Raw genomic sequence first — 24,754 nt, 5'->3', positions numbered from 1 at the left:
AGAGAGCAAGTTTGTTAGTTTGGAAGTAGCGAGCACCGAATATTATTTGGATTGATAATTTTCCTTTTATTGCAATTTTAATACTACTATTAGGGAAGGAAAACGTGTAATTTTGTTTGCTGATACTTGTTGCTTCAAACCAACTCCGCCGTGGATTATACTCATATTAATAATTTGACTCAGTGACTTGCATACGACAGTTCAAAATAGAATGAATGTCGTCTCACAAATAAATACTTTAGACCAATGTTAAATTGTACCGTAATACTGACTGATTGAATATCGAATATAAAAATGGATTTAATTTGTCTTAAAAAAAACAAACTCACTCTTGAAACAGCAGCATCAGTTTTCATTCGAAGTCTACTTCCATTACAAGCCTAATGCAAAGCCTACCCCTTACTCCACGCTATATGTACATAATAGAATAATAGTAATGCTGGTGAGGCCTGTGCCTGTGTGTCCTAACAAGGCAACAGCTCACTAGCCGGCTATTTGGAAGTTTGGTCAGCCGACATTCCGTGCAGCGGAATCCTGCGATCGCAGCCTTGGACTTCAACACACCACGGCCGGAGCAACTGTAGCTAAAACAACAATAGAAGTACTAGCCCACCATTTGTAAGGTCACTGCCATAGCCACCATCACTCTGCAGTGCATTGTATGATGCTACCGCGCAAAACGTGTACGGAACGCGCTAACGCTTTAAAGTCGACCCTCAGAAACGCTACGCTGGCTGCTGGTATTGGCGTTACTAGCGTTACTTGCCGCGTACCCGAGATTAGGATTAAACACTAAACGGTTCTTAGGCTCGGTTAACTTCTAGCCAGGCATTTGCTCCTTGTGTTTGATAACCGTAAGAATAACGATTCCAAAAGATAGGTAGGAAGGAATCGAATGCAGCGATTGATGCTTTGCCCTGTGCCGAATTCTTCAACAGCTGAGCATGTACTTCATATAGGTGGTGTCGGTGGCAAGCGACGATAATTTGATTAGACACGTTGGAACTGCGCGAGTTACGAGGAGCCAGCGAATAGCCATACGCGCCGTAATCCATATCGACAGACGAAACAAACGCAGCAGTCGCGGCGTCCATCATAGTGGACTGCCTTTCTTGCACCAGCTCACCCTGCTGCTTTGCTAGTCCATACTGTTATGGTCCGCCGTAGCAAACATACAATAATGAATCAGCCTACTGCCACCCATATGCTAATGACAAAGGTAATGTAGTGGTTACTTGCGCGAGGTATTGAAAGCGGCAGTCCTCCATGCCAATATCACCTGGTTGGCCCAGTCACGCGCTCAATGACGGCGCGCTTTTCGCATCCGCTTTGCTGAACCTGTCTCCTGTACACACGAACTCAGACCAACTTTTCGTGCAACTTCTGCCTCGTATAATCTCAGCATACGCTGCGGCATGGAAGCCACTAGCGTGAGTCGATAACGTCGATGCCGACTAAAGTTTGTCGACCGCCATTCGGCAATGGCCCGAATAATGATGGGTGGACGCTCTCTCAAACAGGCCACGCTGCTCGAGAACCACTATGCGCTGACATGGTTAAAACGAATACAGGTGATTGAACACTGTGGCTCTACCAGAGAGTATGTATGGAGAGTAACAGTACTTCCATATGAAAAGATAGAGCGCTGCGTTTTATGTACATAATACAAACAAGTCGAATGGCAGATTCGTGCAAGAACGCTGGCGGCAAGGCTGGCATGATGGTACAGTGAACGCTGACCGCAGTTCTAATCCACATAGTACAATAGTGTCTTTCTGCTTACTGGTTCCCAAGCGAATGCCGCACATGGATTTGATAGTCTAATGACGCGTCAGCTGCTGCAAGCCAGATTACGTTTTTGGCTGATGGACAAAGCGGGCCACCGAATTGAGCAGGTGAAGCAGAAAGCGCGTATTCGACTAAAGGGTGTCATAACAGCGTAGGCTGATATGACCAAGGGAAGACGGAACGTTTCAGAAGTGGAAGCCTTTTGATTTTTTTTAGTAATATCACATCTCGAAGTAAATGTATAGCAGTTGTTGTGTCTAATTTTACTAACAAAATTCTACAAGAGTTACTGACGATCCAGGGCATATCAGTACCTTAACAAGCATTTTAAGATCTGAAACTACATTTTTTTTTCGATATGATTTGCTATAATTTCAGAGAAGCGAAATCATAATTTGAATAAACAAACTTTTATTAAGTTTTGTGCGCATACATATGCTATAGGAACAATCCAGTGAGGATGAGCAAGCTATTGATACTTACATCGATTTAGAACTCGAGTTTGGAATCACTCATAATTCTAATGGATCGGTGCAGATCTTAATCCTTATGACCGGAGACCGCAAAAGCAATAGCGACAAAAATAACGACCACAAGAATAATTATACACCCGTTGCTAATTGGAATACATAGTCACACTACACTAAAGATAAGTCGACTGTTAACAACGGTTGGGTTGTACTTGAGCGGCGCACAGACAAAATAACCGAACGTATCTCGCCACTGTCCGATCAGTTAACTTCGTTTTCTTTTAGACAACGGATGGTACGATACGTATGCCGTCATAAGTCCATGTCGAAGCTTTAAATAGAACAAAACTGCTTGCTTAGCTACTGAAACCTCTAACTCTATTTCAAACAACAATCACAAGCTTACGGGATTTACTTTTTGACGAAATTTTAGGCAGCAGATTAATCGAATGCACTAACATATTGTCCTTCCTAATTCTCTATCAGATGTGGTGTATTTTTGTATACCGTTTTGATTTGTAACGAGCTGGCACGTTTCTGTTTTTCTTTTCATTATAGAGAACCACATGGGTTTAGTCTCTAGTAAGCTAACTCTTGTGTGACCCGGCAGATATTATGCGGCATCATACGTTCAACTAGAGGTTTAGTGATCCGTACTAGCGGTGGGGAATTAGGGGAATCTCAACTTTTATATAATTCTATTAATAAATATTTCTGAATTCTGTGTCCTTCAGTCTGCTATGTATTGTTTCAGACGGCTAGTAGTAGTATTCTTCACAGCGAATCGAGTCGTGTGTCAACGCCCAGACCGCCTCACCTGATGTTGTCATATTAGAGGTATGTAAACGCGATACCACAGCACTGTCTCGGGGACCCATTCACTCCAATGCTGTTCTTTGAACAGACATGTTAGACTCATCAGACTCGCCCTCCTACATTATCGCTTCCCCTAGAGGAAGTCGCCACATTTTTCCGAGATATTTTGCCATCGGCTTTCGTTACCTAAGGCAATAACATCGGCCATGGGACTACTATTAGATTCAATGAAGGTTTCAGTCACGCAGGTTATACTATCGTGTCATACCGTTGGCTTTGGATCAGTTAACGAGGGTGCGGCTGGTGATCACACCGATGTAGTCAATCACATAATTGACCACAGCGAACCGCAGCATCTTTATCGACATATAAGCGCACAAAATGTCGTGTAATTAACAAACAACTCAAGTTTGAACTTATTACTAAGAAGTGTGGCGACTTAATCGACTTAATTCTAACGTTCAGGTCAAAAACGGTGTACACCCTAACATAATATTATGGCGACCAAAATTGGCGTAACCACGCGCGCACGATCTCTTCTTCGAAGAGGACAACACCCCACTGATTGTGTGACAGACAGGCCATTCACAGACGACTGCACCACTAACACTAGAATGGGTGACTCCCTGTGGTTGGTACATTAGAAATTAGACAATCATAATAACAGCATCTACCGAACCTCTGTCTTAATTCAGCATTCGTGTTATTTCCGAATCTCTCCACTCACCTGAAAGATGGCGTTGACAGGTTTTGATTGACCCACTGGTCGAAAACTGTTTCCACTTCTGACTTCCACAGGCGTTTGTGCTATTTTCGACAGGACGAGTCACGCGAAATAGATTTCAAACTTGTTTATGGTGCGGTTGTCACGCACGCACCGCACTAATCTTCGTTCTTTTTTAAACTAACTTCATTGCTTGCGCCTTCCTTTAGTTATCTGTGATTTTTGTCTATTCAATCTCCTTACACTTCTGTACAGCCCGCGCGATCCTGCTCTGGCGGTTAGAGCTTAAGACACAAATTTATTTTTCACCTTAACAAGGATCACTATTGCCCTGGACCACGGCACCCCGCTTTTGTGCTTGGGATGGGCGGGTAGTGTGGCTGTCTTACGGTCGTCGTCGATGGACTGCTGGGCTGGTTTGTGTTGCGGCTTCTACTAATGCTCTTCTTGTTGATGTCGCGAAGAACAGTGTCGCTGCTCGTCTCTGCAACGCCCTGTAGACGCGTTAGTTCTCGCAAGAGTTTATCGTAAATAAAATGTCTCTTAAGCTATTGCAGCTTGTTTCTCTTAAGCGTTGCACATTCTACGACAGTTCCTGCTGCCCGTAGACAAGCACTTTCATACTTTTCGCTATGAGTTTTGCCACTTTTACGGGAGCGTATTTGGAGTAGCTCCACAACAACTACAGCTACTTTTCCGTGGCTGGCAGCAGCTGTAGCATGACAATACCGACATCGACAACTACTGCATGAATCGCAGCAGAAGCATCTGAACAAACTGGGCGTCAAACCGTCGTCATACAAGATACGTCAGCAGTCTACGGCAACAAGAATACAGAGCAATCAAAAGACTTGTGTCGTTGTTGCCGTTACGTCGCACTTTTGGCCGAGTCACTAGTGAGTGGCCTGCAGCGACGGTGAACCGACCCAGAGGAACCAAAAACCAGCCACACAAACACCGGGGACGCGCGTGGGACGCTCGGGCCAGCGAGTGATTGCACCGGCTATAGGCGCATGTATATTCGCAACTCAACAGGCAAAAGACGTACCAGGTCGACGGCAGCACAATGCACGCGGCTTCTTGATCTTGCTGCTAGATCTTTTGCCGACTTTCGTCGACTCACTCACTTGCCACAGCCAGGATCCTGCTGCATGGTGTATGGCGCTGTGGAGCGTCGGAGCGATTGGTATCGACGGGTTCCGGGCTATCTACGGCACGATGAACGTACGCGCGCTACACAAACTCCCATGGACCGCCACTGATTCACGCTGATGGTCGGTGTCTTTGTCGACGATTATGGGGCACCCCGGTACACATGACCAATCTGGACACTATTGAATGAGCAGAATGAACTAGACTCACTCAGTCATTAACAGCATACAAACAAACGCAGAATTTCACGAACGGGGACTTTACTTCCGTATGTTGATAGACTGATTTATTGATGAAGAGAACTTTGTTGTGGTGACTCATTCGATAACAGCTGCGCAGAACGCACAAAACAGCACAATTATATGCAGAATTTCTCGAACGTCCTCTGTATTTAGATACGTAGAGAACTGTTCAATTCGATAGAATAGAATGAAATTCAGTTTTCCCCACAGTCCCTTTTGCACTTATTCCCTGTAACCTACAGGACGAATGCAACAAACCATAGAAAAACTTGAAATCAACTGGAAATGCTCCAGCAGTGTAACTTTGCGCTATCCGCGTAGCAAACGAAACATTTCTCCTCAATCGAGTCGAGGAAAATCTCAATGTACTTTATTTGTTTTGAATGGGAGAAGCGCGAGGCCACCTGCACACGTTCAATGATTCGTAGAGAAGGTTACGAAGCGCGATCACAGTGGTGTCTCTTGATGCGCGTGTTTGTGTCAGCGTACTCTTAAAGGCCAACTAAGTAAACAGTCTTGCTCTAATAGGTAATATTAACGGCACTGTCACAATATAGAAATACAGATTCAGTCAATGTTGGCAAATCGTTTTTGTCGTCGTACCAGATAGACGTGATCTCGATGTCCAAGCATCCACGTTCACCCATCCAGACTATGCGCTGGAGCAGTGTCTCTTGCAGACAAAAGGTGGCCCGATACAACTCAACCCGGCCCGCTCCCGCAGCAGCGCTAGACTAAAGCAGAAGTCGTGTCGCACTTGAAGGGACCTTTCGACAAAGGGCTGCGCCAGCGGAGTAGCCAAGATCAACGCAGAGAGACCCGCCTTTAGGACTGCGGTTTTTGGATTTTGCGGATTGCGATGTGTCGGAGACGCAGCAGGGTACAACCCAACAAGACTGATAATTATGGCGACTCACTCGTTTGTAAAATAAACAGATCGGCTATTGTTCGACGGGCGCGACCTGCCCTCAGCCTGCGCCTGTAGGTTTTTTTTTATCTCACTCACGTCACTTGCCGCAACCTCTGTAAGCCTGCGCCACTATTATCGACAGCCATAGTTTCATCATGACCATTGTCCACCAGCGCCGTACATCTATATAGAATATACACAAATAGATGTCGCGTGTTTTCGTACCGCTGTTACTGCGACGGCAATTGTGGGAAGCACCAGTCGACTATGTTCACCCGTCGATTGGCCAGTCGTTCTCAACCTAGACCAGCGCCCGCCAGCCTGCCTGTCTGCAGCAAGAACGGCCCGCACCCTCAAAAAATAGCTCAATACAGACGGCCACCTAGCCAGCCAACAGTCTTCAATAACAGGCTAAAAACCGTTCCGAACTTTCCGGTGTTAGGCAGCGTAACGCGCGGAACAGTACACTTCTTGCCTATCCACATTCCGCCGCTTAGTTCTATGTGAAAACAACAGCTGACCTGCGGTTAAATTGGGCGCTCTTTCTTACTTTTTCTCTACTCCTCCCGCATTCTCTCTCATTTTCGTCGATGAAAGCAACGCTCGATTGGTTGCTGCGGCAGCAAGGGTAACGGGCGCAGCGCTGGCGCGTTCACCATCATTATGATCTTCTACTACCATGCAAGATGGCGGCTCCGACATCGCCCAACAGCTGGTTAGAGGACAAATATGAGAACAGACGACAACTCACAGAGTCTTGCCAGAGCAGTAGTAGCAGACGTTAAACAGGCGGACAATCGACTAGATACAGACAGAGAAATCGCTATATAGAGAGTTTAATAGAACAGCGGTGATGGACGGAAATCTAAGTAGACTAGCTCTGATTGTAAGCATACGAGTTCTTGTCGTAGTGCGTAATGTAGTACAGCAAAAAGTGCTATTAGACGTGTAAACTCTATGCTCTACATGCAAGTACTAACATCACATCTTTGACTTGTAACGAATTGAACATTATTTGTGTGCTTTTCGAATGCAGAGAACAACTGGGAAAGGGTGGGTGCACTCTAACAGTGTGATTGATAGGGAAAAAGAGGAGACTGTCTATTGCATGTATGGCTGTTGTATTTCTTGTATCTAGAGTCGTTTGCTGCTCTACGTCACGAGAAGCAGGAAGAAAATAGGGGAAAAGGGGGTCGGATCCATTCGAGACTCGTGGAGTGATTAGAGAACAGTCAGCGTAAGTGAAACATTGAAGAAAAATGGATCGCGCAAGAGTGAAAGCCGTAATCGGGCAAGTTATGTTGGTGGGAAGTGAGGGCGATAGATGCATGTACTGATGACGGCATTGGTGCTGCCGGCGCTGTATAGGGAAGGAACTATGTGAAGCGGATAAGCCAAGGGTGCTCCGAGGAGTTAGAGCCTTTGCCCTCAGGGGGTTCGGGGAAGGGAATCGAGGCAGAAAAAATCTAACTACTGTCAAAGCAATACAACTTATGATAACTATTGCTTTTGTTGCGGTGGCGCAAGATAAAAATAAATGACGAAGGTGCAAAAATCGACGTGTGTAAGACAAGCATGCGGACCTGTATCTGCTTATTGGCGGCAGCCGTGGTGTCACGGCAAAGCTTCAGAGCTCATTATATTTAGCATGGCGACGAAACTGGTCATGTACTAGTACTGTCCGAATCGTACTAGCACCACGATTTAACATAATAATACATACTTCCACGAGTCATGGAGCAGAATCTATTGAGCAGATGTGATGTTCCGCAAAGAAAGCAATACGCAGACTTGGTTATCGTTGCGCCTTACATCTGATACAAGAGAGCTTGTGCAACTAAAAACAACACAACAGTACTACTGCCACGGACCACCGATATCTCCGTATAAGATTGTTGCTTCTGGTGTTACGAAGGTAACGCGTAACTAGGAAGATAAGAGAGAATTCAAAATGTAGAATTCAACAAATCGGAAAGCCAAGAACGAGTTTGAAATTGTTGACCGAAGCAAGAGATGGAGGGTGAATAGCGTTCATTTAGGGGCAACAGTGATTCAGCAGGAGACTGTACATAGAGGTTGTTGTTGATCATTTGGAAAAATTACTTAACACACACACAAATAAGGTTGACTGAATTAGGATATTGCAGTTGTTAAGACCTTGCAAACTGTCATTCAGTTGTTTTGTTGCATTTTATGCGAGAGTGTGGATGTCTCACTAATATGGAGCATCAATTGAGCTATCAATATAATTCGAATGTGTAGATGTTGTTACTTATAAAAAAGACAACATTTAATGTCTCGTGGTTCGTCTGGTAAAAATCTTCTTTCATTAGTGGATTTTTGCTCTGCCAGCAGAAGCATAGAATGCGGTCCGGTCATACTTAAATCTGTTACTCAAGCCTTCCTAAGAAAAGTTAAAAGAAAGTTAACAAAATAACAATAATACTAACATTAATAAGACTGCTACTGGTGTATCAGTATGATTCATTGATTGGGATGTATGGTAGCTACGATTCGTTAGAGTTCGATAATTGATCTAAATTGACTGTAGGTAGTGGCGTATAACAAGAAATAACACATCACATTTTGCAGACTATCAGCGTTCAACCATGTAACTACAAACGTAGCTTAGGAAAAAAAAGCAAAATAAACTGAAAGCTGCATCTAAGAATATTGAGTTTCTGGCTTTCCGAGTTCATATGAGACGAACTGAGCTATCACTAATTGTTCCGTTTCAAAACTAGTGACAAATTGGTGGATTTGTTTTTTTCCAAGTTTATAACTTAAGTCTTTAAAAAATTTGGTTGCTTGATATCTGCTTAGTAACACGTCGAAAAGAATAATATATCAAGGAGTTTTTTTTTAATTAATTATAATATGCTGGAAAAAAGAGAATCTTTACTTAGCGCGCAGAGCTGTCTTACATTTACTATCACACGCCGGTATCTGCAAATTCTAACCCTACGATCACCTCTACTTGCAGGGCCACTTTAATAGAAGACGCAGTCTTTAGCAAGCCTAGAATTTTCTACACATTTAATGCGATGGGTGACAAACAAGTTCCTCGATGGCCTTGGTCACCTGCGCAAGTGCCGCCGCATTGCACACCCTGGATCGACGAAATGGTTCACAGGGTTTATCAATCTACGATTTGCAATATACCAATAGAAATTCCTGGGGATGGCCTGCAATCCCTCACCCTGCCAGAAGTGTACACCATACTTGAGCGGAAATTGGCTGTAGGGGGTGTACCTGAAGATATGGATCAAGGCGGTATTGGAGGGGACCTTGGAAACAGCCAAGACAACGAGGCCGGCAGGCTGGGTCCGAAAGATGTTGCTTTCGATATTAACTCGAATGTTGGATCCCTTGTTATCTCACAAGACCGGCTCGGTGTCACAAGTCAAAGCAATTTTAATACTGTAAAGGCTAATTGCTGTGTGTACCGTGGACGCTGGCAGTATGAGGTACGTACTTGTGCTTGCCAAACAGGTTTACTTTGAGTGGTTAGGTAACGGCTAGGATTTGCAATCTGTACTGAAGGTTAAAAAAATCGAAAGCATGCTGTGAGATGGAAAAAAGGTAAATTGTTCGTAAGTAAATGCTTCCGACGTGTTATGCATGCGACCGGCTTACCTGTGAAAGCGCAGATTGTTGAGATGCTAAACCATTCCTTGATGTATCAGGTATTTAAGACTAGCTGTTCCTGTAGTATCCTTAATAATTGACTTTTCCTCGAAGGTGTCGTTGGGTAGCAAAGGTGTGATGCAAGTTGGCTGGGCAACTGCCAAGTGCGAATTTAATGACGAACAGGGAGTTGGTGATACACCGGACTCATTTGCCTTTGACGGAAATCGAATACGGTGAGTGATGTAAATTAGTTAAAAATGTACAGGTTGGGCATGAGCATCCCGACAATTCAAGAATATCATTTTACAGTTGGTCTTTGTTTATTTGTTTATGTGTTATTTTTACTTCATATTGCTCCCCTAATACTTCCACAGATGTAAGGGGAAAACTCTCAGAATCAAATGACTCTTTTTTAAACTTTCAAAGTGCTTTTGTCCCATCCATATTTTTACTTGGAATGGTTTTCATTGTTTCGTATGAGATGCTTGACTGGTTTTTATTACTTTATTTTTTCCGACACTTTTACATTTCCTTTTTGCTTTATCACACAGAAAATGGAACGTTTCCAACATGAAGTACGGCCAAGCCTGGCTAGCAGGCGATGTCATTGGCTGTTGCTTGGATCTCGACGCCGGTACGGTTTCATTCTATAGAAACGGGGTTTCGCTGGGTGAGGCTTTCCGAAATATTCGTCGAGGCCCGGGATACGCGTATTTCCCCGCCGTGTCACTATCGTTCGGAGAGAATCTTGTAGCAAACTTTGGATCGAGCCGTTTACGTTACCCAATTGAGGGCTACTCACCATTAGTTGCAATACCGGATACGTCTCGTGCTCAGCTGGTCACCAATCTAATTTATAAGGTTTGTATTATCGAATTGATCTCAGTATGACTGGAAAATATTTGGCTAGTGTTTTTATGTGGATTTTGTAGTCACTACCTCATGGATAATTTAACGGATATTCTCCTGGTTGGCCGCTATAATGACCTTAATTAAAAAAAAATATGAAGCATGTAAATGAGATGAAAATCGAAAAATTATGCAAAGAATGTATATACATTTTTGATAATATTAATAATTTACACGATGCTAATACGGCTACTACTACTAATAATGTATTCATTAAAATATGAATATAAAATGTTCATATAATAAATATAAATGTTTTATCATAATTTTTTGCGGGAACGTTGTCAAACCCGCAGTTCTGTTAATAAATCAAAATTTGTATGGCAATGCATACAGACAATTAAAGCTAGCCGCACTGCACAGCAACGGAATAATAATCGCGTTTTTCAGGGTTGGTTGCCCAAAAACACAAAACTAAAATGACAATTGATTACACTGGATATCAAAACAAGTTCTCATTCGAAAAATAGTTAAAACAGCAGCAGCTACGTGGTTATATTTATAGAGAAAAGGTTCCGTTAACTCTGTATTTTCTTTGATCGTGTGCATGTCTGCATTGTTATTCTTTTACGTATTACGACTGATTGCGGTATCGTAAAATCCATGATGGATATTACGGATGACTTACTAACTTTCCTTTTCTGTTGTGGCTGCCTGCAATGTTCGTGATGTTGTTTGTGCCGCTATCACAGGTTGTAAGCGTTTACAGTGATGCCGAAAGGACGACAATTAACCAAATGAGCGATGACGGAGCACAAATTCTTCTGCGTGGAAGCCGCTCACAGGCGCTGCTCGTAGCTGCACCCGTAGTCGAGTATTTCCCATTGCTGGTTGAAACACCATACGTTCTCGAGGTGAGATTAGCAGCGTGGTAATACTCGTAAGCTGTAATAGATAGTGGTTAAGTTCCGTGGACAAAATGCGCACTGTTATTTTAATATAAAATGCACATAATTATATATATATATATACAGGGTTTGGTACGTAAATTGAGACTTTTTTCTTATACTTTGTTTTAAAAACTATTTAGAAATAAAAATAAATATTTTGACAAAATTTCTTACATGTGCTACAAATGTCATTCCTCATAATAACCACCACAATCACAGCTTTAATTCGGGTCCTACAATAGTTAGGAGTAAGTAGGAATAATTAGCCCGTTCTCAAAATATATCCGAAAATAAGTTTTAACAGCAACCACGCATCAAGTGATATTAATAGGCTTAAACTCTTCAAAGTGTTGCTTAAATACGCTGCATAAGGAAAATTCCAACGGTATCAAATTTTGAGCTGATAGTAGCCCCAAAAATACAGGAGTCTAAAATGGCCAAAAAGTCTCAAAAGACTCATTGTTAGAACCTACCTGGACCACTAGGTTGGAAATCAATATTCTCTTTCTAAAACGGCCGTTAGTTTCTATGTCCAGAATACGCATGTCCCCAAAATGGCTTTTTGTGATTTTCGATGCATCTTTGAGCTTCAAATGAAAAACTTATTAAGAGCCTTCCGGTTTACCTCATGAAAATCTTTCTCAGCTTTCTAAAGATCTGTTTAAAAACTGGCAGTAATGTAGACTATCATGTAATGTAGGCTATCGCAAAAAGGAAGGTTTTAGTTTTAGTGGTTTGCCCAGGACAGAAAAAATGTAGTAGCTAATCTTTGCTCAAATTCCGAAAACGACGCAGTGTTGTTAGTCATGACGAGTTTGTTGAGTAATTGTAGAAAAAAATGGGTTTCATCTGCTAACAAGGATAGTAGTTGAACGCATGCCCGCCATGACAAACAGCTCGTTGAAGTGGCATTATAATTTAGGTACCGCACCTTATATATGTATATATATATAAGAATTGCAATCTCAGGCCTGTAATAATTATCTTTCAGAAGGACCTAATTTACAACCAAAATTCTTTACCTTAAGACAAATAAGTGTACTTCAAGCACTCATGGAGACGATTTCCGCCTTCGAATAATTGCTCTTAGGTAACGCTGCTGCCTTTGCTCGAACGATTTCTTGAAGAGGATCCGGATCAAATAGTGGCATTCCTCTCGATTCTCTGGACACTGCTTGAATGGCAACAGATACATCAGGTGACATCATTATTGACTCGTCAATCACATTGTCCCCTACGTACCCGGTGAAGTTCGATGTTATGTTCACGTTGGGAACAACGTACGCTCGTAATTTTATTCATCCCACTCACTTATCTAAAATGCAATACTATTTACTACAAAAAAAATGCTATTAACTAAGCTTCGCGTGCTTGTTTACTCATAAGCGATTCGTATCGATGGTTGACATTGACACAAAAATTTATAAATCTATAGATAGAAGTGGATATGTAATTAAACATGAAGTATCAACCAATTTATAGATATTAAGATAATTTCTTTAGTTTATAGCTTGCAACAAATTTACCAAATCTTTCTATTCTCGGAATTTTGTTCGACTAAACTTATAGGCCCTGGAGAAATTGGCATCTGTACTCATCAGTTCATACAGCTTTGCCGCTTCGGATGTTGACTATACGCAGCAGAAGAAAGTAATTAGACTCTTTATTCATCTACTCTCACACACTTATACGAGGCGGTATCTCATGTGCAAGGTCAGTAGTGATTTTTGACTCAGGCTCTCGCGACCCTTATGTTTATCAGATTATTTTTTATTATATTATCAGGTGCATAATTACGATAGTATTAATTGATTTTCCGATGTATGATTGCCTGAGAGGAAATTAGGGTGTAACTGATAAATATCGCAGAGCTCATAAAAATCAACTTCTATAACGCATTATATATACTTATAACATGACGCGATTAGCTTGAACTCGATTACTCTGATAAAGAAACAGATGTCTCTAAGGATTGAATTGATCTGCAGCTCGCAAACCCGAACACGAAACTAATTAACCAGTAAATATTTATATTTCTCTGTTAAAATAAGCCTGTCTTATTTAAAACAGGATCATTTGCCATGTGTGTGTATAATCTGCAGCACTGCATTTAACTGCGAACAAACAAAATCAGTGATTGATATAGAGTGTAATATACTGGAGTTAGAACGTTTTGGATAAATTTTATGTATAAATATATAGAATAAACCACTTTGATCCGGGTTTTTCCTATAAGTTGGCTTTAAGGTTGTATCTAAACAAAAATAGGTATTTTAACTAGATTATGGATATGCTAGAGGTGTCATTTCTGACGGTCATGTTTGTTCAATATAACCGCCATCCACCGCGGTACGGCTTCAATTCAAAACTTAAAGCGCTTATTACTCATTTTCAAGATTTTTTTATTCGCAAATTACTTTTTAATAGCAACCGCACGTCAAATGAATTTATTAGATAAACGTTAGTGTCGCTCAAAAAAACTAAACCAAAAGAATTCCAGCGGAATTAAATTTCAGCTGGTAGGAGGCTAAAAAAACGGCTAAAAAGATGCGAAAGGAGTAACGTTTTAGCGCTGCAATTGATAATTTATATTTTCTCTCCAAAACAGCCGTTTTTTTTTAAATCAAAAATACAGGTATATCGAAAATGGCTTTTTGAGCCATTTTGATGAATTTTCAATCTCCTTGACGTCCGAGTCTTTCAATAAACTGAATATTTGAAATTTAAAGTATTGAGAAGCTCTTATGTTTGTCCTATGCAAGTCTTCTTTTGATTTCTCAGAAACCGTATGAAGACTAACTATAATGTGGAGCACGGGTTCGGGATAAAAAAGAAAGTTGGTCTTAGCAATGTTTATTTTACGTAAACACATTTCACAACAACTAATCTTCATTCAAACTGCGCGTAAACGACGCAGTGTTTTTCGCTATGGTAGTTTGTTTTGTTTTGGGAAGAACCGCTTTTCTTCTAGGGTCAAAGATAGCGGATAAAAAGATGTTAGGACGGCAACCTGACAAAGTTTTGTTAGAACTTGAACACTCTACTCTATGATAATTTTTTTTATACATCCATTGTATATTATTTTGCTTTTAGGTGCTTTTTGAGAAGGGTCGGTTTTCAACACTAATGAAAGTAAAACCGCTCGATATTCAACATTTAGAAGAGGTGGTGCCTCAAGTCTGGCTGGAGGTTGCCCTTGAGGTGAGTGGAGAATGTTCAAGGCAAAGTTATAGATTGACATTTAATCGCAAGCCAAGTAGATGCGCGTCATAGTCTTTTGTATAGCTGAGATCAGTTGGAGTCGTTAACACTCTAAGTGGAATCAACCAGATCAATATGCGACTTTCATTAATAATTAGTCTCTCAGGTAAATCCAATCACAATCATTACTATGTTTGTTGTCCATCTACATATATATATATATATATTTATAACATGTAGGATTCCTTTGTATATTCCTTATTGGTTCAAAGGAGGGAGGACCGTGCGTTTACGGTTCACCAGCAGAAGAGGCTGTTGTCAAGGCTGCGTATTTCAGTAGCCGTGACAGAATTAAGTCGATTGTTGCTGATGTAGAGGGTCTTCAAGTGGAATTACTCGCCACGGTTAGTGTCCTCACTTATGTAACAATGTTTTGAAGACCACACTAATGACGTTTTCTGATAATAATATTATAAATATGATTTGTTCAAGCGTCGATGTATGTAGTGAAAGTGAAGCATATACAGTTTTAATAGAAAGACAGTACATTAATAAAGATAGACGAAAGATAACCAAGTGTCGCTTCAGTTTACATTTCTAACCAGGGTCACTGTTACAAAGAAGCTTATGACAAAGGGCCAATGTTTATAATGACTTCGTCGGTTTGGTATTTTAGGTAACTCAAGATGACGACAGCTGTCCACCTCTTGGACAAACGTCCCGTGATAAGTTTCTATGTGAGTTCGAAAAACTTCTTAAGGAGCATAGCCTAGCGCATTCTGCTACGACGCTTCAATCGTCACTATCGACGGTCGCGATCTCATATCTTCACAGGCTCATCAGGTCGGTACAATGTGCGTTAATGAAACTGCGGCGTTTTTTAAGAAATTAGGGTAGTATTCAGAATATAAGTTGCATGATTTTTTGAGAGGTATATAAAGAAAGGTATGTTCCTTGACTTCGAAAACAATGACGGCACCTTGATTTCTTCTTGAACTGTTCCTTAGCATAATTCGTCAATGTCTTCCGGTAGTAAATCCGGCGGACGGTAGTGAACTCCGAGAGCACAGCTTATTCGTGCCACTGTTTCACTTTCTATCAGAGCAGTGGACGCCGGGTGAAGGCACTCGGGTAGGTGGTCTGTTTTCGAGCTTGCGCTGCACGCTTCAGGCAGAATTACGCCAGGTTCTTAGCTCTATGGCATCGGTTCGTCAGCCAAGGGAGGATCTGCCGTATCATATGTCTCTGCCGCAAGTCGAGAGGACAAAAGCTAATGCCACTGTCAAGGTAACCTGGTTGATAACAGAATAACGTTTCAAAAGTGGGGGATTTCACAGTAGCTTAGCTTAAGCGACTAATTCGCCGATCGAAAGATCCAAGAGGCGTATTTTTTTAGAGGTATTTATATATTGCCCTATTTTTAAGGAATGTATTCAATTCTACTGCAGTAAGCGATTTACTACGAACTATCATAGCAAAACACAGTGAAAGTGGCAATATGGTCATTCGTTATGTGTGCTATACGTAAGCGAATGCAGTAATGGCTGAGCAAGGTTAGGGGTTTTATATATATACTACCCGACAGGTGTAACTAAATAACGAAACAAATGTGGTAAACAGCTATAACAAAGTACACCATTTTCATTTACTATGCGCATTTTGTAAATTTTTTGTTTTAACAATTTACACGGTTTTGCATTCATTTTTCTGCAGGTATTGAAGCTGATTGACTCGGTGGTTCGGCTTTACACGGCTGTCGTACACGAGCAGCTAGAAAAGGTAAATAATGAAGGAAAATTTTGTTGTATAAGCAACAGCGGGCTGGTGCGTAGCCGGACGGATAGGAATGTCTGTTTCTTTTTATTGTTTGCATGGCAAAAGATCTCCTTTAGCTTAACGACGAATAAATCGTAGATTAACATAAGCAACCATAATTCTGATCAAAGCAAGGATCCAAACTACCCAATATGAATATCTGCGCTCAAAACCATATGCCTTTCAACACTCTTTATTTGTTTTCCCGAACGTTAAATGAGACGCTTGCACGAAAAATGCCGAACATTTTCAACATTGCTGTTTCTTCATCACCCTTGCACGTCTACCGCAGGCCGCCGCCTTGCGCGACAGTATGAAAGACTACATGAAGGCATACCGATCAACGCTCGAATCACTTGCGCGAAATAAAGCGGATGATTGGGCGCGAACAAAACTTGAATGTTCTCGAGACGTATTCCGAGAGAAGCTCAATGAACAGGCGAGACAGATGGCTTGGCTTAGTGCGACAATGTTCTCCAAAGAGAAACAACTTGACCTTTACTGGCTATTGCAGGTAAATAGTTAATACTGATAATATCTATGTTCTAGTGAAATACGCATATGTGCATACATGAGCTATTTCTACATTATGTTAAGTTATAAGCATAGTACAACAAAACTAGAAAAGATTGTAGTGGGCGATATACCAAGCTTAGTTGCGCAAACATTTCGGTACCGTTTTCGCGATTTTTCTTAAAACCTACAATCTAAGATTTCTGTAGAGATCAAATTGGACCGTACCCATTTATTGAGCTAGAATCATGTAAGGGAACATGAATTGTCGGTTTAGTCTTCTAGTTGTTTTCCAATGTTAATGTAATTTTGATCAGGTTGTTCTGCATACTCTAGAGGAGGCATCAAAAAGTGGGCCCTGCTTTGGATTCGTGCCTGATTTTTACGTCGAGGCAAGCGTCAAACTTTTCAATGCTCTTTCAAACTTTTTTCCACCAACAGCGTGTCTATCAGATATTCCGGGACATTACAATCTGCAGGTAGGTCTGCAAAATCAGCAAAAAACGCAAGGTAAAAGCCCGATATGTAAATATATGTGTCTTCCCAATCAATCAAATTTGTATGTGATTTAACCTAATCATACAAATTTCAGCTTGTTGTATTTCATTATGTTTCGATGCATCCTTTAGTACTTCTCATATATTTTGGGAAACCTGGAGTTTCGAGCTTTTTACAGTTTTCTTTGAGATCAAGGAAAAGCATTGGAGAAAATCAATTTTAGATTCGCAACATTTTCAGCCTGCCAGATACGTTTCAGTTTACATTTGAAATGCTGGCCTTAAGTTGAGCTAGCCGTTTCTTCTTATACGGACTTGCGTATTATGAATCCATCCTTACTATGTTTTAGGTCCGGTATAGTACATTTCTCGCATCGCATTTCTCCGATCCCCGAGTAGTTAACTCGGACCTTAAAGACGTTCTCATCCAGGCCCTCGCTCATCATGTCTGCCCTCCGGATACGCTCCGCTCTCTTGAGTGTATGAGCAGTGAAAGCTCACAGGTACGTGAAAGACTTGATAGCATTGCCAAGTAAGTCATGCTGGAAAAAGGAGGTAATCTGGCGTGGAAGTCAGTATATTCAATAGATTAGTGCAATTCGATGAGACTCAGTAAACGCGATATTCAATGAGGAAGTGTCTAACGACTTGAAGGTTGCTAAAATGGGGACAAAATCTGCTGCGGAATCGGCCCACGTATCAAAATGCTAGAAAGCCCTTTCTTTAAAAATTATAAACCCCGCGTCTAATACTTTGTGTGTTTTCAATAGAACGTATGACGACACGATCTGAGCCTTGGCGACAGTTAGGCACCAAGGGAAGCGGGCACTTTTTACACAGAAGGATTTGTACAGGGAACACAGTCATTGAGATTATTTTTTATTTCATTGTTTCTAGGCGATGGTGGCAGCCTTATTGAGGCCATACGGTAGAGCATGGGCTCATGCCAACTGGATACTTGTTCGCCTCTGGAAAGGCTGCGGATTCGCCTTTAGATACAGGTACGTATATTTTTTCGTCAATTCGTCTCTGTATTAATATAGGAATAACTAGATATACAGTAGGATCAGACAATCAACAATTAGTTCATCATTCAGAAAAAACGAATAACGATTTGGGCAACCATCTATTTCAGCTGTATTCTTTTTTAACTTATAGATTTCATACAGCTGCAAAGCTGGCATTTACTGCGCAGGCGAAAGTTACCGATCTAGTCGTAAAAAGTATATCTATCAATTCTTAAGGCATTTACAAAATATTGTAGATCTCACAAACTTCACATACATAACAAATAATTTAATACATTAACAAAGTTGTACAGGCGATTAAGCTAGGAGGGCTAATCACACTCGATTTTGAAATTTTCAACAAGTCTTTACTGTGTTCATCTACAGTATCGACCCACATTTGGTAGACAAGAAGATGTCGTTGTTGAAGCCTCGAGTGGCACCTGTGTTGCCGCCACACCCACCTCCTTGCCCTTCAGTTTTCTTTCAGGTGAGTACCCTTCAAAGTCCTTTTTCGAATGGTGCCCCACACATATATATACAACTATCCAGAACCTATTATCAAGTGTCTGTCGGTGTCAAAGCTGGAAATCTACCTGTCTTTATTCTCTAGTGATGTCTCCGGTTTAAGTATTCGTTTATATTGTTCGCAGAACCTAATTTCAAAATACCTGGATGAGCACCCGGCTAACGCTGTGGCCTTCGTTGAATCGGTCCTTTCTCAACTGAACTGGGCTTTTTCCGAGTTTGTATCGATGCTACAAGAGATTCAAACTGCTCACAATCGACCGGAAAGGTAGGTTGATTTTTATTCTGCTTTTTATTTAAATAATTAAAGAAGTTTTAGAAGCTCATCAGTTTAGATAAACTATCTTTTGCATTGTCTTGAATAAATCATGCTAGCCTATAAACATATGTTTATGATAAGTTACGAAGCCATAAAAAATGTTACGTGTGTTACCTGTTCTCTTCTGCAGTATTTGCGATGTTTTTTGAGCACTTTTTTGAATCTAAGTGTGCTTGCGTACATTGCAATTAGAGGATTGATTGATGATTAGAATTCCGAAGTTCTACCGCGAACGAATAGTACGCTATTTTCAAATTTATGTAGAGGGTGTGTAATGTTTAAGTTTGTACAGGTAAGGGAAATCAATTGAGTCGCACAAGACGGAAGTATTCCAGCTCAGCTCTATATACTGTAACTACAGGCGAAGTTATAGAGCCGAAAGCGTTGCAGCTGCCGTCAAGATCATTTGTAAATCGAGAATATTTTAGGGATAAAACCTACAACTGGGTACTTAACGCGGTAAAAAGGGTTGTATGAATAGCATGGATTTTTTCCTCGTGTCGACCATTTTACCCTCCCTGCTCTGCAGATCCGTTTGTTTTCCAGCAGTGCGCAGGTACGACCCTAAGCGCCTGTTCAAGACCCTGCATCTTTACTGTTATCGATCATTGAATTTTATTCACACCTAAAGCCCGTTTTTGAATGAGCCGTTTACCCCTTATGTGCTTGAAGATCCGGTATCCGAAATGCGCATATTAAATTAGTAAAGGTGTATATGTATATCAGGGTGAAGTGAATCCAGATATAAAATTTCAGAGATTCTAATGAAGGAGATTGAGCGTGGGCGGGACCTGTCATCACCAGCTAGATAACGCAACGATCAATAATTTTTTCATTCATACCTTGGTCTCCCTATGTACTATCTTACATGATGTGTGTTTTTAAACGTTTACAGAATTCTTATTGATTCACGCCACCTGAAAGTTTGCTCCACGTGTTTCGATTTGACCGTATCTCTGCTCAGGGTGAGAAACGTTTAGCATTGTGCGATATTATTACTACTATTAGTGTTGTTATTGTTGTTATATAAGGAAGAGCTACATCTAATGTTTACTCAGGACCAATCGCAGTGCGTGATTTTGCTACAGTTTGAAACGTGTAAATAAAGAGGTCAGTGAACGTGATATAAGGGCGTGCGCACCATTTCAGCTGAGTAGCCATAATGTATAATCTCTTCAACCTCTATTTTAATCAAGTAACTGCCACTGGTATATATCAGTAGAGGTTCTATCTTGGGTGAATAAGTAGAAAAGGTTAGGCTAAGGTTAATATAAGATGATGAACTTAGCTTACGTTAGCTTGCTAATATTTTTTATTTCACCACCTGCCTAGGTGGTGGAGATGTTGGCTAACCTTTCACCAAGTTGTCTACTAAAGCCGTCAGGATCAACTGCGTCTGCGATGTTTCTCCCACGTCTAATCCAAACCCTCTCGCACATTCTTAATCGAGTCTGCTACAGCAAGGTAAAGCTAGAACCTCGATTATACGCTTCATCTAGAATTGACACTAATTCGCGTCCATAATTTGTCACCACTAAGAAATGTCTGTGTTGGTTAAAATTAATGATGCACAAATTGAAGAGACTATAAATTCCGATATTTATCACGTGTTTATACCCTTAAATTCTGTGCCATTTACAGGGCTGCTTTGAACTTGTGGTTTCCCTTGACATCGTTGGATTGCAAAACATCGGACACTTCTGCATTATTAGCGCCGTTGCAGGTTAAAATATGTTTGCACATTTTGCAAATGGACTGTTTGTGGTAGAGTAAAAGTGTGTCTGGAAAAAAAGCATGATACATGATTATTTCCTTCTGTCCAGATTTTTCGTGGATTTTTACTCTTGCTGATTTTTTTTACAGGTATTCTGATTGCTCTATTATTGAAAGGTCCAAAGAAGAATCGCGAGATGGTTTTACGCCAGCTGTTCCAGGAACCGTCGTTCATTCCTCAGTCGATCGAGAGCTTTCTCGGTCCTTCATCGTCATCTTCATCGTCATCTTCGTTGTCATCATCATCATCAGCAGCAGCAGCAGCGAACAACAATAGCGGCAGTAGCGGCGGTGGGAGTAACGGTGCATCAACATCATTGTCATCGGTTCCATCGATTTCGAGCCTAACCGGCATAAGCTCGTCATCGAGCAAACTGAGTCATCACTATCCAACAAACCATACGTCATCAGCTGTGGCTTCTTTATCTCGTTCGAAATCGAGCATCACCACTGGCACGGCTGTCAGCGGCCACGCGGACGCGTCTACTTTCTCTTTAGCTAACTACGGCGATGTCAAAGAAGAAGAGATTGATCAGGCAGGGCCGCCTTTGAAATTGGACTAGCAATCATTAAGTAGCCTTATGTTTAGCAGGTGAACACGTTACCACTGCTTCATAATGGGGACATGTTGATAAGATCTGCCTTACTCAATACTTAAGTTAACAATATGTATTATTATATTTAGATAAGACTAATGCTACAAAAAATATAACATCAAAGACCTAATCGATGTTTCTACGTTTATTTGGTACTGTTGTGAAACATTTGCTGCTGATTTGAAGCGCTGGCTTTGGTAAACCGTTGTTTATGGGAATGTTTTTTTTTATTTTTGTGAAAACCCAGGTCCGCCAGCTGATTCAGCTAATTAAGAAATCCTTCGCCACCGGGGAGGAATCTTCGCAGCACAATCCTCTTGGGCTCTACAGGCACCAATCGGTCGACGAGGTTTGTTAAATTGTATTCTTGACCTTGCTACATGTAACTCTATGGGTTACGAGAGGCTGCGAGGATCAGCAATACGCGAATGTTTCAGCAACACGATTCTCTCACGCTTGAATTTGCCTGCCTTTAATGACTTTAATGAGTTTTTTTAGAAGTTCATTAATGGACCGCTGCTCGATCGAGCAATAAGGGAAGACTAACTTAAAACATTTAAAACATTAAATTTTGTGTCGGAAAAGACGGCGGTTTCCTTTCGGCACAAAATGAATTATGCTTCGCCTGGTTTCGAATGAAGACTATCGTACCAGACATGTCATTAGAAAAACATCGCAAAGCTCGGGTAGAAAAAGCCTATCTTTCAAAAGGCTCGTTTCATCAATTTAAATTTTTAACGTCGTCTCCTTCCAGGACTCAGACTCTGTATGCACAATCTGCTACGCTGCAGCAAAGAGTGCTGTGTTTCGTCCCTGTGGCCATGAGTCATGCAGGGAATGCATCCAACTGCATTTGGTGCACCAACGTGAGTGCTTTTACTGTAAAGCGCCGATCAAATCAGTTGAAGCAACGCCGCCGGTCGAGGTGCCACCAGCCCCACCGGCGCCTCCTGCCCAGGGACCGCACGCTGACTAGAACTGCGGCATACACGTTAAGAAAGACAAAATCACAGATGAAATAAAAAGGAATTTACGGATTGCAGTAGGAGAAATCGTAGATGGTAATAAAAATGACTTCAAAATCATGGTATCAATGGACACGCCCACACGCAGCATTCTGTAAATAGAAACCGATATGCAAACACTTCTAGCGGAAGCCCGCAGCGTCGTCAGTCGTTGCAAAAACATACGCGCAGAATTGTATGGGCAGAGATCGGTGGCACCATGGAAACGTCTTTTTTTCTTACCAACCAGCGTGAATTTATTTAGATCCTCCACATTATCAATTAATATTTGGCAATAATTGATGAAGTCCTATTAACAACATGTAGGTATCGAAAAATGCTTTACAAACGCATAGCCTTCGTTGACTCGTAGTATCTATAATGTAAAGCGTCTATGCTTGTATGTACATATTTGTGAAGTGGTCGTATAGTATGACATGATTGAGAGAACTACAAAGCTAACCGATTTCATATGAGGACGGTTCAAGCATAAAAATTTTTTTAAAAACTACCGAAGTCAGTGCAAAAAATGCATGAAAACAAGGAATGAAATAAAAGATTGGCTTTATTTTTTCAAACCAGCATTTGCTGCTCAGATCTGGTGGAATGAATAGAATGATTTTAAAATGGACTAAGTCGAATCGATGCCACCGTTACCAATGTGACGCAGCAAGATTGTCAAATCTAGTGAAACAATCTCGGTAGACAATCCGCTTAAAAAAGAGAGCTGGCAAATTAAAAAAAACTGACACCGATCAAGAATTGCTTCTGTACAGAACGAGAAAAAAACTAGCTTTAAAGTAGGACTAAAGCAACTTTTTATGAAGTGCGAAAATAAAATTTGTTGGATCGAATAACAACAATAGTACGGAATATAAGTCGAGTATTGTATTAAAACTATTAACTTAATAAGACAGGTAGGTACTGAGACCTAATGGCAATGCAACAAATATCAAGTCCTCTACTCTCGGTTTATGTAGCACGGTAAGCCAAAACTACCTCCACAGATTGAAAAAGCGTCTAATTACCTAGGGTTTTTTTGTATATTGAAATGTCCAGCAAACCTTAAAACAGCGTATAAAAAACGAAAAGATTTGGCTACAGAGGTGTCCAGACGCACATGTGACGTGTCTAAAAAATACAACAAGAAATTGTTGGTTAGTAGCATAATATGAGTAGACGCCGGTCAATTAATTATACTCTCAAAATGTAGTATTTTAATACTATATACTGTAATATTCTAGCGGCATAAAATTATAAGAACTATTGACATGGTATTAGGATGCCCTTATAACAAGGGCTTTGCAACAACAAACAAGGGGTTGCAGAATTAAATTCGCTCCCTTTTGCAATAATTTGTGTCCTTTTATTATGTAGAAGGCTCTCCAACTACGCAGACTTTTGCTCACCACATTATATATAGCTTGTACGTACACGTAAGCCCAATCGTATGAGTGTCGGTAGCGCTTTCACCGTTTTTGTATGGAACCGTAATAACCTCAGACCGCTTCAGCTATTGCTAGAGTTGTATTCACGAACATCGGTTATTCAACAGAAACAGTTAGTCCTTCCTAATATAACATTTTATTTAAACAGATTAAACATGCGCATTGGAAAGCAAGTAACTGAACCACACTGTATCACATAAGGTTTCGTTAAGTATAAACGTGTGCCAGGAGATAAAACAAGCGAAAAACACCTCCTATATGTTTTCTTCGTATACGGTTGGTTTTTACGTTTTCAGAAGGGAAATCGTTAGAGATCGTTGTGATCAATTATTTATGCAATTTTAGTCTATGTCTATCCTGAAGTTTACCAGTATTTTAATTAATATAAACACTCTGGTAGTTTCATAGTCTTTTTTTGGTATCACAACCTTGCGTTGTTTGTTTTATTAGTTTGTGCTATATTCAGATTCGACCTTTTCTTTATATTTCATTATACAAAATGTATAATATATCATCGATATA

The 24,754-nt window shown here is 40.8% G+C and overlaps 2 protein-coding genes across 5 annotated transcripts in view; one reads left to right on the top strand and one right to left on the bottom strand.

Annotated features, from left to right (window-relative positions):
* The window catches only part of LOC111260924 (CLIP-associating protein 1-B), a 39,103-nt gene extending 32,495 nt beyond the window's left edge, over nt 1–6,608 (bottom strand). The window contains exon 1 of one of the 2 annotated variants that reach the window (XM_022834037.2): nt 3,802–6,608. The gene's annotated coding sequence lies outside the window, so the exon portion shown is untranslated. The remainder of the gene's footprint in view (nt 1–3,801) is intronic. The other variant, XM_022834038.2, reaches the window with a different exon arrangement.
* A 200-nt stretch (nt 6,609–6,808) lies between these two features.
* On the top strand, nt 6,809–24,482 carry LOC111260922 (E3 ubiquitin-protein ligase RNF123). Of its 3 annotated transcripts, none has more exons than XM_086968514.1 (24): nt 6,809–6,988; nt 9,086–9,569; nt 9,844–9,965; nt 10,284–10,593; nt 11,334–11,495; nt 12,622–12,729; nt 13,101–13,244; nt 14,625–14,732; nt 15,005–15,136; nt 15,409–15,575; nt 15,740–16,019; nt 16,446–16,511; nt 16,840–17,061; nt 17,378–17,539; nt 17,908–18,060; nt 18,455–18,558; nt 18,952–19,054; nt 19,218–19,360; nt 20,307–20,376; nt 20,744–20,875; nt 21,053–21,134; nt 21,275–21,720; nt 22,028–22,129; nt 22,535–24,482. In XM_086968514.1, the coding sequence occupies exons 2-24, from the start codon at nt 9,147–9,149 to the stop codon at nt 22,754–22,756; spliced, it is 3,963 nt and encodes a 1,320-aa protein (XP_086824640.1). In that variant the 5' UTR covers nt 6,809–6,988; nt 9,086–9,146; the 3' UTR covers nt 22,757–24,482. The 3 variants fall into 3 exon arrangements, with proteins under 3 accessions (XP_086824640.1, XP_022689771.1, XP_086824639.1); XM_022834036.2 differs by having other exon boundaries at nt 6,809–8,017; XM_086968513.1 differs by having other exon boundaries at nt 6,809–8,177.
* Nucleotides 24,483–24,754: the final 272 nt, after the last annotated feature.

The sequence above is a fragment of the Varroa jacobsoni genome, unplaced genomic scaffold (assembly GCF_002532875.2).
Source record: "Varroa jacobsoni isolate VJ856 unplaced genomic scaffold, vjacob_1.0 scaffold_493, whole genome shotgun sequence".
Taxonomy (NCBI): domain Eukaryota; kingdom Metazoa; phylum Arthropoda; class Arachnida; order Mesostigmata; family Varroidae; genus Varroa; species Varroa jacobsoni.
The sequence above is the reverse complement of the archived record's forward strand: the minus strand, read 5'-3'. Positions and strand labels throughout refer to the sequence as shown.